Here is a 14,691-nt window from a genome sequence, read left to right on the forward strand (position 1 = left end):
CAATTTATGACAATGGCCTTTGGGTTTTACTCTGCTTGATCTCGCATTTGAATGCACCTTAACTTTGTCTTTGTAAATGATGGAACTGCGTTAGGATCAGAGCCTGAGTAGCTAATTGTTTTAACGACTGAACATAATAAGTCATGTGTTTACAGCAATAAACCCCTATAGCTTTTCAGCCTCTCTTTGACTCCAAGTCCTCCTGTAAAATCTCTCACAGTCCATTATGACTGACTGTATGACTTCAGCTTACTCATTCTAGGTGTAGATAACTAGTACCTATGATGTTTCTCACAGGGCCAGCTGGGGCCTGAGGGGCGTGCAGGGCGACAGGGGGATCCAGGCCCCCCCGGCCCACCTGGTCTGCCGTCCTTCTACCTGTGGAAGAACACTATTGAGGAGTGGGCTGCTTTTCGGGTGAGTTGACAACCCCCATTCCATCCCAAATCCTACTCCAACCTCACGCTCACGCTTTACCTAGAATTAAATATTTCTAAAAACTAAAATCATTGTATTTGCGACAAACCATTCACTGAACCCTAAACCTCAACCAAATCTTGCAATTAATAATGTGTAAATTGAGCATGTTGAGGAGACTAAACTGCTTGTTGTAACCCTGGACTGTAAACTGTTATGGTCAAAACATATAGTTGCAACAGTAGCTAAGATGGGGAAAGGTCTGTCCATAATAAAACGATGCTCTGCTTCCTTGACATCATTATTAACAAAACAAGTCCTACAGGCACTAGTTTTGTCGCACCTGGATTGCTGCCCTGCCATATGGTAAAGTGCCACAAAGAGGGACACAGGTTAATTACAGTTGGCCCAGAACAGAGCAGCACAGCTGGCCCTTAAATGTACATGGAGAGCTAACATCAATAATATGCATGTCCATCTCTCTTGGCTCAAAGTAGAGGAGAGATTGACTGCATCACTACTTGTCTTTGTGAGAGGTATTGTCGTGTTGAATGCACGAGCTGTCTGTTCAAACTACTAGCACACAGCTCAGATACCTATGCATACCCCACAAGACATGCCACAAGAGTTCTCTTCACAGTCCCCAAGTCCAGAACAGACTATAGGAGGCACACAGTACTACATAGAGCCTTGACTAGATGGAACTATATTCCACATCAGGTAACTCATGCAAGCAGTAAAATCACATTTAAAAAAACAGATACAACTACACCTTATGGAACAATGTGAACTGTGAAGTGAGACACACAGGGACACACACACATACGCACACACACACTAGCACACACACTCTACATACACGTGCATTGTATTGTACATATGTAGTGGTGTAACAATGGTATATGATGTACTGTTTTATTTTGGGGGTTTTGTATGATGTAAGTGCCTTAATGTGTTTGGACCCCAAGAAGAGTAGCTGCTGCCTTGGCAACAGCTAATGGTGATCCCTAATAAATACTAATACCTCACCCCATCTCACTTAAAATCAGCCTCACTCCAACCCCCAACTCAAACCTGTCACATGTCAACTCCACCCCCAAATCCCACCCGCAGCAATAACCCAACCTTGCCCCAACTCTCACCTAAAGGCATCTGCATACTAGGTTCAGTTTGCTCCTAGCAGAACGCGGCTAGGTGAAGTGAACGTCTGTGCCTTGCATACTCCTTTATAAGACCTTCGCTTGAAAAATTAGAAAAAGGTGGCAGTAGTACTGTTTGTCCCTTTTGAGATGACGTAGCCTCAATGTAGTCAAAATTCATCTTAGATAAAACTCAAGAAATCTGTAATTCATTTTCACATTTTTGCTGAGGAGGTCTTTGTCGCAAACTTTTATATCCAACTAATATGTTTGGTGCAGTATTTGTCAAGTAAGAAAATCAATCCTAAAAAGATATACACAAACTGTTTGGGATGGGAAGCATGCAGATGCCTTACCTCAACTCCACAAGGACATACAGTATTAGGCCCTATAGACTGCCCGTGCAGGGTTGCAAAATTCTGGTAACTTTCCCCGAAATTCCCAGGTATTGCCCAGAGGTTTTCCCAGGCTAGCTGTACATTCTTTGACCCCACACTGCTGGTGCGTGTGAGCCGGTGCTCCATCTATCCCTCATCAGTTTAATCCCCCTGCCTGCTCTGAGTCTGAGACTGACTGCAGCTGCAGGCTGTATAGTTCAGCATGACTATCAGCGTGACAGAAAACTGCATGGCCATTATTGAATAAAGATGCTGTGTAAGAATATAAGGCCATTTGTTACTCTGGGCTTTGAACTGAGCCATGTGGTCAGACAGCGAATAGATACTGCTATCTATTTCAAATGAGTTGGCATGATAAAACTAGCTTTGATTTTAGCCCCAGTGCTTTTTCGTGAGAGAATAAGGCACAGAAAAAAACTAAGAAAACCAGGTGTGAAAACATCTGACACTTTTATTTATGAGTGAAATGTCCCATTAATATGGCAATGCTATGAATTATGGTTGAAGGAATCAATATACATTACATTTTCTTATCGTTTTGATTCCTGACTTGTGAAACTTTAAATAATTTGTCATGTCTCCATGTTTCTTCCAGCAAACATCTTTCTACCATTTGCTCTATGCTGGCTGGCCTGTAAGTAATGGACACCCATGACTAGGACTAGACTGGGAATGCATCCCAAATGGCACCCTATTCCCTATATAGTGCACTACTTTTGACCAGAGCCCTATGGGTCTTGGTAAAAATGGTGCACTATAAGAGGAATAGGGTGCCATTTGGGAGACATGAAGGGTCTTATAGAGTATATGGGTCATAAAATACAGCAGGGTGTGTTTTGGTTCTTCCTGGCACTGTTTTCTTCTCTGTGTGCTTGCAGAGGGAGCAGGGACCCCCAGGACCAGCTGGGGAGATGGGAAAGACAGGCCCACAGGTGAGCGAAACCCCTTCCCTGCATATTTGGTCCTACATTAGGTTTGGTAGAGAGTCTCATCATCTGGGTAGTATACCATGAATACTGGTTTAAATGTCATGATGCAGTTGAGATGAATGCCTGATCAATGAATCAACACTCAGCAAAAGTGTTGATTAATACTGTTTGACCTATTGTGTGTTACACATTTTTCTGTCTCTGCCTGTCTGTCTTGCCTCCCCCCTCTCTCTTTCTTTCTCTCTTTCTTATCCCACCCAGGGGCCAACAGGGGATCCTGGCCAACGAGGGCCTCCAGGAATAATTGGAGAAATGGTAAGTACTGATGACAGGAGCAATGTTTGTTGTCGTACGCCAATCCTTAAAAGTATAGGGGCTGTATTAATAAAGTGTACATACTGTAAAAATAACAGAAAGGCCTGCACACTATATTTCAATCCAAGATGACGTGATGAAAATCCTCTGGATGGAAGCGTTGCCATTAAAGGTGATCATTAGGATCATAGAGTGTGAGGGTCTTTCTGTTATCAAATCAAAATAACATATTTTTGAGTACTGATGACATCCATTCTGGGTTTAGGCGCATTACTGTTATACAATAACACCCAATGACCCCATTGTTGTCCCTGGGAAATTGGTCAAATCAAAATGGCTCAAGTTGTTTTGCAGCTGAATTAATAGATGCCATAATGCTATGAGGATTTGACTGTACTAAACATGTACTCAAAGAAAGTGTGGGAGAATCTGTTTAGCGGTTAGCACTTTGTAGAGCTAAAGGTATTAGCATCTCAGGCTCTTCCCACATCCCTCACAACCACACAAACACATTAGCACAAGGCGTGGAGCCTGATTTCCAAGCTGTGGCTTTGTGGCAACAGAAAAACACAGAAAAAAGAGACCTCAGCTGAACTGAGCACTGACGCTACCAGCCTAACAAGACGGCCCACATCATAGACTGCTGAGGTTTTGGGTACAGTTGTAAAAACTTCCTCTCCCTCCCCAATACGAAAGCTACAATGTCTGGGCTGTGTGGCACACACGTGGCGTGGAGAATGGCTGTATTATGTGTGTGTGTGCGTGTGCGTGTGTGTGTGTATACACAGATACAGTATGTATATGTGCTAGTGATGCACCGATATGACATTTTTGGCCAATACCGATATCCAATATTTTCCTTGCCAAAAAACCCAGATACTGATAACCAATATTTAACAATTTAGCAGCCTTTTAAATAGTTAACATGGACACAGTGGTCTAAGGCACTCAGTGCAAGAGGCGTCACTACAGTCTCTGGTTCGAATCCAGGCTGTATCACATCCGGCCGTGATTGGGAGTCCCATAGAGTGGCGCACAATTGGCCCAGTGTCGTTCGGGCCGTCATTGTAAATAAGGATTTGTTCTTAATTTAACCGACTTGCCTAGTTAAATATAGGTTACACACACACACACCACAAGGTTATTTTGTTGGCATTTACGTATGTCCCCATTACCAGTAAAACACAATCAAAACCTATTTCTTTCACTTACTTGCTGTGCGGTTTTGTTGTTAATTTGTTCAGTCGTTTCATTCTCAACCAGTATTTCTATGGAAGGCCGTCTGGGTCTTTGCGTGTCAAAAAAGATACACGTTAAATAACACTATTTGACGTGTCAAATAACACGACATGATCTGTTTCAGTAGCTATAGTTAGATAGCTAACTATATAGCTAGGTGTCATCATCTAAAATAACCCTAATTTATAAGTCAGTTCTTATATGATTAATGGTTGTCGGACCCAACCATGTGAAGCTAGGCACAATAGTGGACTTAGTGGTTAACCTTCAAAATAAAAGTATGGCATAATTATACTATTTATATTAATTTGCATCACTGTCAATTACATACTTTTATTTTGCAGGCAAACTGCAAATTCCACTATTGTGCCTTATTGTGGCTAGCTTCACAACACATAACCCGGTCCGGTTGAGCCCCACTAGGCAGATGAAGCTAGCTGGCTGCTTATAACGTTAGCTTTGGGCAACAGGGTTAAAGAGTTGGCTAGCTATTTATTTTCATGAACTGAAATTCAATTTCAATTGGCGATCATCAAGTGGAAACATAGCTAATACTTACTCACAAGGATTCCTAAATCATTGCTAAAAATAATGAAATTACTACAGTTTCTAGTGGCTGGTTGTATTGGTGCTAGCTAGGTACCAAGCTAAATCTAGCTATCCCAGAAGTTGTGGTTGAACAAATTATTACCAACGCGGTATGGTTAGCAGATCGTTCGTGGTTGGTGTTTGCTTGTTTGCAAACTTTTTTGTACAGCTTTGACAGTGCTATTGTATCTTTTTTGGCACGAAAATACCCAAACGGCGTTCCATAGTATAGTATGTATGTTGTGAAGCTAATAGCAACGACACTATTACTGTGTAACTCCGGTAGGGCAACATCTGAAAAATAGAGCACTTGGTAGTGTGTACCGGTGCTCGACCAGTCGGCGAAAGCCAACATCACCCACGACAGAAAACAGTTGATTGAATTCCATTACGTTGGCTTTAATGGATTTCCCCTTTGAGTTGTCTCTCTGAAATGTTCTTACTCTTTCAAATGACTGCTCGACTTGACTGCTCGATCCACACAGCACACACTGTGTGGGTTAGGTTAGGAATGCTGTTTAGGAATGCTGTGTTGCATGTGTAGCGCTAAATTTTACATGGCGTCATTACGTCATGTACCTACGTTCTATAGGTATGCACAGTACCTTTGACATCGTTTTTTAACGTCGGCGTTAAACTAGACATCGGCCGATACCGATGTTGGCATTTTTAGCTAATATCGTCCGATTCCGATATGTTCACCGATATATAATACATCCCTAATATGTGCACCTGAGAACTAATTTATCAGTCTGGGGAGCTTCTGCATGTACAATATCAATTACTGTCCACACACACATACGCACGCACACACACACATAAAATATCAATCACTTTTCAGGCCCAGAAATATAACAGTCCACACTGTCCAAACTGCCAACTGATTTGTACATGTTCTCCACCTGTCTGCAGTTCAAGTTATTGATTACAAGGGGGTCTAAAGTCTAACATAAAGATAAACAAATAATGCCACCACTTCTCATCCTCTTGATAAGCTCTCAGTGACACCCTATTGGGCAGGGTGTCTTAAATAGCATTCCTGTACAGTACTAGTCAAAGGTTTGGACACACCTACTCATTCCAGGATTTTTCTTTCTTTTTACTATTTTCTACATAGAATAATAATAGTGAAGACATCACAACTATGAAATAACACATTGAATCATGTAGTAACCAAAAAAGTGTTAAGTCAAATCAAAATATATTTTATATAGCCACCCTCGATGACAGCTTTGCTCACTCTTGGCATTCTCTCAACCAGCTTCATGAGGTTTTATGCATTTCAGTTAACAGTTGTGCCTTCTTAATTTGTGGAATTTCTTTCCTTCTTAATGTGTTTGAGACAATCAGTTGTGTTGTGACAAGGTAGGGGTGGTATACAGAAGATAGCCCTATTTGGAGTTCAAGTAACAGACACATCTCAACATCAACTGTTCCATTTGGGATGTAGCCCAGGTGTGTTATGATGTGTCCTCACTGTGTCACGTTTACACAGTCTCGGATCGGGTAATGGTGTCCCTGTCACAGAACCATAGACTCTGAATGGGTGATAATGTCTCTGTCATGGATCCACAGCCTTTGATTGGGTGATGGTGTCTCTGTCACAGATCCACAGTCTCTGATTGGGTGATGGTTATATTGCAGGGTGAGCCGGGCCAAAAGGGCGTGGTGGGCAGAGCAGGGCTCCATGGGAAATATGGAGAGAATGGGCTGGACGGTCAGTCTGGGATGCCAGGTGACCCTGGCCGACAGGTGAGGACACCACTTGGTGATTACATGATAACCTTCTTATTATGAACCCATCTGTTCTCAGAAACAACCATTCTAGCCATTCCCTATATTTAGTGTACTACTTTTGACCAGTAAGTATTTCCTAAGAAGTGCACTATATAGGGAATAGTGTGCTATTTATGATTTTATCTCTGATTATATCAATGATTGCTGTCTCATTTTTTTTAGGGACCCTTCGGGTATAGGGGAGAAGGCGGTTCCAAAGGAGAAAAAGGGGACGAGGTAAGGGGGTTGGATAGTGAAACAGTGCCCTTATAAATTCTGAAATATTGGTCGAATGAGTGTACCAATGAAGAGCACAAGTCGTTTGTACTTTCTATGAAGTACATACAGTGCCTTGGGAAAGTATTTCAGCCTTTTTATTAAATTGATTAAGTACAAACAATTCCTCAGAAATCTACACACAATACCCCATAATGACAAAACGAAATCAGGTTTTCATAAATGTTTGCAAATGTATACAAAATAAAAAAACAGATACTTTATTTACATAAGTATTCAGACCCAGGTGCATCTGGTTTCCACTGATCATCCTTGATATGTTTCTTCAACTTGATTGGAATCCACCTGTGGTAAATTCAGTTGATAGGGCATTAAAACATTTTTTTAACCAGGTAGGCTAGTTGAGAACAAGTTCTCATTTACAACTGCCACCTGGCCAAGATAAAAAAAGCAATATGATACAAACAAACACACAAAGTTACATATAGAATAAACAAACATACAGTCAATAATACAACAGAAAAAGTCTATATACAGTATGTGCAAATGAGGTAGGATAAGGGAGGTTAGGCAATAAATAGGCCATAGCGGTGTCGTGTCTTTGGCTATGCCAGATTAAGTGATATGACATGCTATTCTATAAAATAATTTCTCCGTAATTAATATCACCTGATTTAGCTAATCATGTAAATGTAATTAACTAGAAAGTTGGGCACCACAAAATAATATTTATAGAGCTGTTATCTTCCGAATACACTCTTAAAGACCTAGTCATATTTTACATCAATAGCAGTCAATATTAATTATCACCTTAATTCAGTCTCATCTGAAAGTTGTAAATTCTTGGTTATCTTCACGAACCCTGGCTAACAAGTTGAATCAGCAATACAAAATTGGGTTTCATTATTTATTTACTAAATACCTAACTAATCACACAGAATTGCCTATACACAGAATTAATCATACCTTGATTACAAATTACGTCATAAAGGAAAACGTCCCTAGCGGGTGGAACAGATATAACAGCTGGTTACACAAAAGAAAAGGGCTGGGTTTGAGTGAAAGAACGGGAAGACTGAGGACCAAAGGAAGAAGCTGTGCTATCGTCAATACAGTATTTTATGCATTCTAAATTACCGCCCATTTGGAAAAGGAAAATGCAATAACTATTTACTCTGAGCTGCGCTTAGGTAGGTTGGTGGTAGATAGAACGCTGTGTTGCCAAAACTGAGCCCTTTGTCCTTTGAAGAATGTCTCTGGTGGTCAATTGGATACGTTGTAGTAACGCCGTTGTGTGATAGACGGGATACTCTGTCTGTTCCTTCCTAACCCTCGTTTTCAGCTGCTGTTGCTAACTCAACGGCTAGGAGGTATTACTTCTGTAGTGAATAAGAATTCAAAGTTCAAACCATTCTCAACCAAAGCTCATGCTGATGTTGGCTTCGTTCTGTAGTTATTATCTGAACCATTCTGACATCGGACCTTACATTTTTACATTTTTTACATTTAAGTCATTTAGCAGACACTCTTATCCAGAGCGACTTACAAATTGGTGCATTCACCTTATGACATCCAGTGGAGCAGCCACTTTACAATAGTGCATCTAAATCTTTTAAGGGGGGGGTGAGAAGGATTACTTTATCCTATTCTAGGTATTCCTAGGAACAGGAGGTTATATTGTCGTCAAGGCTTTATATAGGAAGGGAGAGAAGTGCGTGTTTGAAAAGTTTTATAACCTATGTCCCTTCACAGGGGCGGGCCACTGATTGAGCAGAGCCCTAACCTTATGAAAACCCAAATCTCTCATTTGGAAGCTAAAATTACATTTCATCTCACCAATAATTTAATATTCAAACATTTATATTGAACAACAATTCCATGTGAATCCGATAACTACAATGTACAGACTTTCCACTGTAGAGTTTGTCATCTTATCATTGATGAGAATGTCTCAGATGACAACCAAACTGACATTACATTCATTAAGTACCACCGCATATGTTCAATTGGTCAGATTACCAGAATATAGTTCATTTCCCCCCACCTCCTGCAGTTCCCAGAATCTCTATGTTAAAAAAGGGGTTTTCAAATTTCACATCAGTAGGGTAGAGAGAGGAAAAAGGGGGAACGAGGTATTTATGAGTCATAAACCTACCCCCAGGCCAACGTCATGACAGCGGCGAAATAATTACAATATAGCAATTAAACCCTGGAAAGATAGATGTGCAGAAGGTGAGTGTGCAAGTACTGGTGTACAAAAGATCAAAATAAATAACAGTATGGGGATGAGGAAGTTGGATGGGCTATTTACATATGGGCTATGTACAGGTACAGTGATCTCTGAGCAGCTCTGACAGTTGGTGCTTAAAGCTAGTAAGGGAGATATGAGTCTCCAGCTTCAGTGATTTTTTTTCAGTTCGTTCCAGTCATTGATAGCAGAGAACTGGAAGGAAAGGCGGCCGAAGGAGGAATTGGCTTTGGGGTTGACCAGTGAAATATACCTGGTGGAGCGTGCGCTACGGGTGGGTGCTGCTATGGTGACCAGTGAGCTGAGATAAGGTGGGGCTTTACCTAGCGAAGACTTATAGATGACCTGGAGCCAGTGGGTTTGGCGACGAATATGAAGCGAGGGCCAACCAACGAGAGCATACAGGTCGCAGTGGTGGGTAGTATATGGGGCTTTGATGACAAAACGGATGGCACTGTGATAGACTGCATCCAATTTTCTGAGTATATTGTTGGAGGCTATTTTGTAAATGACATCGCCGATGTCAAGGATTGGTAGGATGGTCAGTTTTACGAGGGTATGTTTGGCAGCATGGTTGAAGGATGCTTTGTTGCGAAATAGGGAGCCGATTCTAGATTTAATTTTGGATTGCAGATGCTTAATGTGAGTCTGGAAGGAGAGTTTACAGTCTAACCAGACACCTAGGTATTTGTAGTTGTCCACATATTCTAAGTCAGAAGTGAGAGTAGTGATGCTGGAGGAGCGGTTAGGTGTTGGCAGCGATCTGTTGAAGAGCATGCATTTAGTTTTACTTGTAAAGTAGCTGGAGGCCACGGAAGGAGAGTTGTATGGCATTGAAACTCGTCTGGAGGTTGGTTAACACAGTGTCCAAAGAAGGGCCAGAAGTTTACAGAATGGTGTCGTCTGCGTAGAGCTGGATCAGAGAATCACCAGCAGCAAAAGCAACATCATTGATGTATACAGAGAAAAGAGTCAGCCCAAGGATTGAACCCTGTGGCACCCCCATAGAGACTGCCAAAGGCCCGGACAACAGGCCCTCCGATTTGAAACACTGAACTCTGTCTGAGAAGTAGTTGGTTAACCAGGCGAGGCAGTCATTTGAGAAACCAAAGCTGTTGAGTCTGCCAATAAGAATGTGGTGATTGACAGAGTCGAAAGCCTTGGCCAGGTCTATGAATACAGCTGCACAGTATTGTCTCTTATCGATGACGGTTATGATATCATTTAGGACCTTGAGTTTGGCTGAGGTGCACCCATGGCCTACTCGGAAACCAGATTGCATAGCGGAGAAGGTACGGTGGGATTCGAAATGGTCTGTGATCTGTTTGTTAACTTTGCTTTCGAAATCCTTAGAAAGGCTGGGTAGGATAGATTTATGTCTGTAGCAGTTTGGGTCTAGAGTGTCTCCCCCTTTGAAGAGGGGGATGACCGTGGCAGCTTTCTAATCTTTGGGGATCTCAGACGATATGAAAGAGAGGTTGAACAGGCTAGTAATAGGGATTGCAACAATTTTGGCGGATCATTTTTGAAAAGAGGGTCCAGATTGTCTAGCCTGGCTGATTTGTAGGGGTTCAGATTTTGCAGCTCTTGGAAAGGCACACAGCTGTCTATATAAGGTCCCACAGTTGACAGTGCATGTCAGAGCAAAGAACAGTCAGAGCAAAGAACACAGTGGCCTCCAACATTCTTAAATGGAAGAAGTTTGGAACCACCAAGACTCTTCCTAGAACTGGCCGACCGGCCAAACTGAGCAACCGGGGGAGAAGGGCCTTGGCCAGGGCAGTGACCAAGAACCCAATGGTCACTCTGACAGACCTATAGAGTTCCTCTGTGGAGATGAGAGAACCTTCCAGAAAGACAACCATCTCTGCAACACTCCACCAATCAGGCCTTCATGGTAGAGTGGCCAGACAGAAGCCATTCCTCAGTAAAAGGCACATGACACCCCGCTTGGAGTTTGCCAAAAGGCACCTAAAGACTCTCAGACCATGAAAAACAAGATTCACTGGTCCGATAAAACCATGATTGAACTGAATGCCAAGCGTCACGTTTGGAGGAAACCTAGCACCATGCCTATGGTGAAGCATGGTGGTGGCAGCATCATGCTGTGGGGATGTTTTTCAGTGGCAGGGACTGGGAGACTAGTCAGGATCGAGGCACAGATGAACGGAGCAAAGCACAGAGAGATCCTTGATGAAAACCTGCTCCAAAGCGCTCAAGACCTCAGACTGGGGCGAAGTTTCACCTTCCAACAGGACAACAACCCTAAGTATACAGCCATGTCAACACAGGAGTGGCTTCGGGACAGGTCTCTGAATGTCCTTGAGTTGCCCATCCAGGGCCCAGACTTGAACCCAATCAAACATCTCTGGAGATACCTGAAAACAGCTGTGCAGCAACGCTCCCCATCCAACCTGATAGAGCTTGAGAGGATCTGCAGAGAAGAATGGGAGAAGCTCCCCAAATATAGGTGTGCCCAGCTTGTAGTAGAAGTCGACCGATTATGATTTTTCAACGCCAATACCGATTATTGGAGGACCAAAATAAGCCGATACCGATTAATTGGACTATTTATTTATTTATTTGTAATAATGACATTACAACAATACTAAATGAACACTTTTATTTTAACTTAATATAATACATCACTCAAATAAATTTAGCCTCAAATAAATCATGAAACATGTTCAATTTGGTTTAAATAATGCAAAAACAAAGTGTTGGAGAAGAAAGTAAAAGTGCAATTTGTGCCACGTAAAAAAGCTAACGTTTAAGTTCCTTGCTCAGAACATGAGAACATATGAAAGCTGGTGGTTCCTTTTAACATGAGTCTTCAATATTCCCAGGTAAGAAGTTTTAGGTTAAGGTTATTATAGGAATTATAGGACTATTTATTTCTATACCATTTGTATTTCATATACCTTTGACTATTGGATGTTCTTATAGGCACTTTAGTATCGCCAGTGTAACAGTATAGCTTCCGTCCCTCTCCTCGCTCCGACCTGGGCTCGAACCAGGAACACATCGACAACAGCCACCCTCGAAGCATCGTTACTCATCGCTCCACAAAAGCCTTCGGCCCTTGCAGAGCAAGGGGAACAACTACTCCCAAGTCTCAGAGCGAGTGACGTTTGAAACGCTATTAGCGTGCACCCCGCTAACTAGCTAGCCATTTCACATCGGTTACTCCAGCCTAATCTCGGGAGTTGATAGGCTTGAAGTCATAAACAGCGCAATGCTTGAAGCATTGTGAAGAGCTGCTGGCAAAACGCACTAAAGTGCTGTTTGAATGAATGCTTATGAGCCTGCTGCTGCCCACCACCGCTCAGTCAGACTGCTCTGTCAAATATCAAATCATAGACTTAATTATAACATAATAACACACAGAAATACGAGCCTTAGGTCATTCATATGGTCAAATCCGGAAACTATCATTTCGAAAACAAAACATTTATTCTTTCAGTGAAATACGGAACCGTTCCGTATCTTATCTAACTGATGGCATCCATAAATCTAAATATTCCTGTTACATTGCACAACCTTCAATGTTATGTCATAATTATGTAAAATTCTGGCAAATTAGTTCGCAACGTGCCAGGCGGCCCAAATTGTTGCATATACCCTGACTTTGCGTGCAATGAACGCAAGAGAAGTGACACAATTTCCCTAGTTAATATTGTCTGCTAACATGAATTTCTTTTAACTAAATAGGCAGGTTTAAAAATATATACTTATGTGTATTGATTTTAAGAAAGGCATTGATGTTTATGGTTAGGTACATTCGTGCAACGATTATGCTTTTTTTGCAAATGCGCTTTTGTTAAATCATCCCCCGTTTGGCGAAGTTGGCTGTCTTTGTTAGGAAGAAATATTCTTCAAAGTTCGCAACGAGCCAGGTGGCCCAAACTGCTGCATATACCCTGACTCTGATACACAGAATCCAAGAGAAGTGTCACAATTTACATAGTTAAAAGAAATTCATGTTAGCAGGCTTCCAGTTGAAGCTCGCATCCGCTACAAGACCATGGTGCTTGCCTACGGAGCTGTGAGGGGAACGGCACCTCAGTACCTCCAGGCTCTGATCAGGCCCTACACCCAAACAAGGGCACTGCGTTCATCCACCTCTGGCCTGCTCGCCTCCCTACCACTGAGGAAGTACAGTTCCCGCTCAGCCCAGTCAAAACTGTTCGCTGCTCTGGCCCCCCAATGGTGGAACAAACTCCCTCACGACGCCAGGACAGCGGAGTCAATCACCACCTTCCGGAGACACCTGAAACCCCACCTCTTTAAGGAATACCTAGGATAGGATAAAGTAATCCTTCTCACCCCCCTTAAAAGACCTAGATGCACTATTGTAAAGTGGCTGTTCCACTGGATGTCATAAGGTGAAAGCACCAATTTGTAAGTCGCTCTGGATAAGAGCGTCTGCTAAATGACTTAAATGTAAATGTGAATGTAAATATGCAGGTTTAAAAATATATACTTGTGTATTGATTTTAAGAAAGGTGTTGATGTTTATGGTTAGGTACACATTGGTGCAACGACAGTGTTTTTTTTCAATGAATGCGCTTGTTAAATCACCCGTTTGGCGAAGTAGGCTATGGTTCAATGACAAATTAACAGGCACTGTCGTTGCACCGATTATGTGCAACGCAGGACAAGCTAGATAAACTAGTAATATCATCAACCATGTGTAGTTAACTAGTGATTATGTTAAGATTGATTGTTTTTTTTAGATACGTTTAATGCTAGCTAGCACCTTACCTTGGCTCCTTGCTGCACTCGCGTAGGTAGTCAGCCTGCCACGCAGTCTCCTCGTGAAGTGCAATGTAATCGGCCATGATCGGTGTCCAAAAATGCAGATTACCGATTGTTATGAAAACTTGAAATCGGCCCTAATTAATTAGCCATTCCGATTAATCGGTCAACCTCCAGCTTGTTGTGTCATACCCAAGAAGACTCGAGGCTGTAATCGCTGCCAAAGGTGCTTCAACAAAGTACTGAGTAAAGGGTCTGAATACTTATGTAAATGTGATATTTCAGTTTTTTATTTTTAATAAATGTGCAAAATTTCTAAAAAGCTATTTTTGCTTTGTCATGATGGGGTATTAAGTGTAGATTGATGATGAAAAAACACATTTAATTAATTTTAGAATAAGGCTGTAATGTAACAAAATGTGAAAAAAGTCAAGGGGTCTGAATACTTTCCAAAGGCACTGTATGTATAATGCTTTATAATGTATTTTATAATGCCTTATAGGGCCTTATTGGAGCCAAGGGCCCAAGAGGACATATTGGAGAAGTGGGCGAGAAGGTAAGACTCAAGTATGATTGCTGACTATTGTTCCTTTATTACTGAATTAGTCACACTGAATTAAAGTCAACCCCAGTCCCCAGTCTTCACT

At 41.9% G+C, this 14,691-nt stretch overlaps 1 protein-coding gene across 1 annotated transcript in view; it reads left to right on the top strand.

The window, feature by feature from the left end:
* LOC115117378 (collagen alpha-2(I) chain-like) overlaps positions 1–14,691 on the top strand; it is a 132,810-nt gene that overhangs the window by 93,673 nt on the left and 24,446 nt on the right. Inside the window, exons 9-15 of the mRNA XM_029645852.2 lie at positions 298–417; positions 2,550–2,588; positions 2,833–2,886; positions 3,145–3,198; positions 6,670–6,777; positions 6,985–7,038; positions 14,547–14,600. Of these exons, the coding sequence (XP_029501712.2) occupies positions 298–417; positions 2,550–2,588; positions 2,833–2,886; positions 3,145–3,198; positions 6,670–6,777; positions 6,985–7,038; positions 14,547–14,600 (483 nt within the window). The remainder of the gene's footprint in view (positions 1–297; positions 418–2,549; positions 2,589–2,832; positions 2,887–3,144; positions 3,199–6,669; positions 6,778–6,984; positions 7,039–14,546; positions 14,601–14,691) is intronic.

The sequence above is a fragment of the Oncorhynchus nerka genome, linkage group LG4 (genome assembly GCF_034236695.1).
Source record: "Oncorhynchus nerka isolate Pitt River linkage group LG4, Oner_Uvic_2.0, whole genome shotgun sequence".
NCBI lineage: Eukaryota > Metazoa > Chordata > Actinopteri > Salmoniformes > Salmonidae > Oncorhynchus > Oncorhynchus nerka.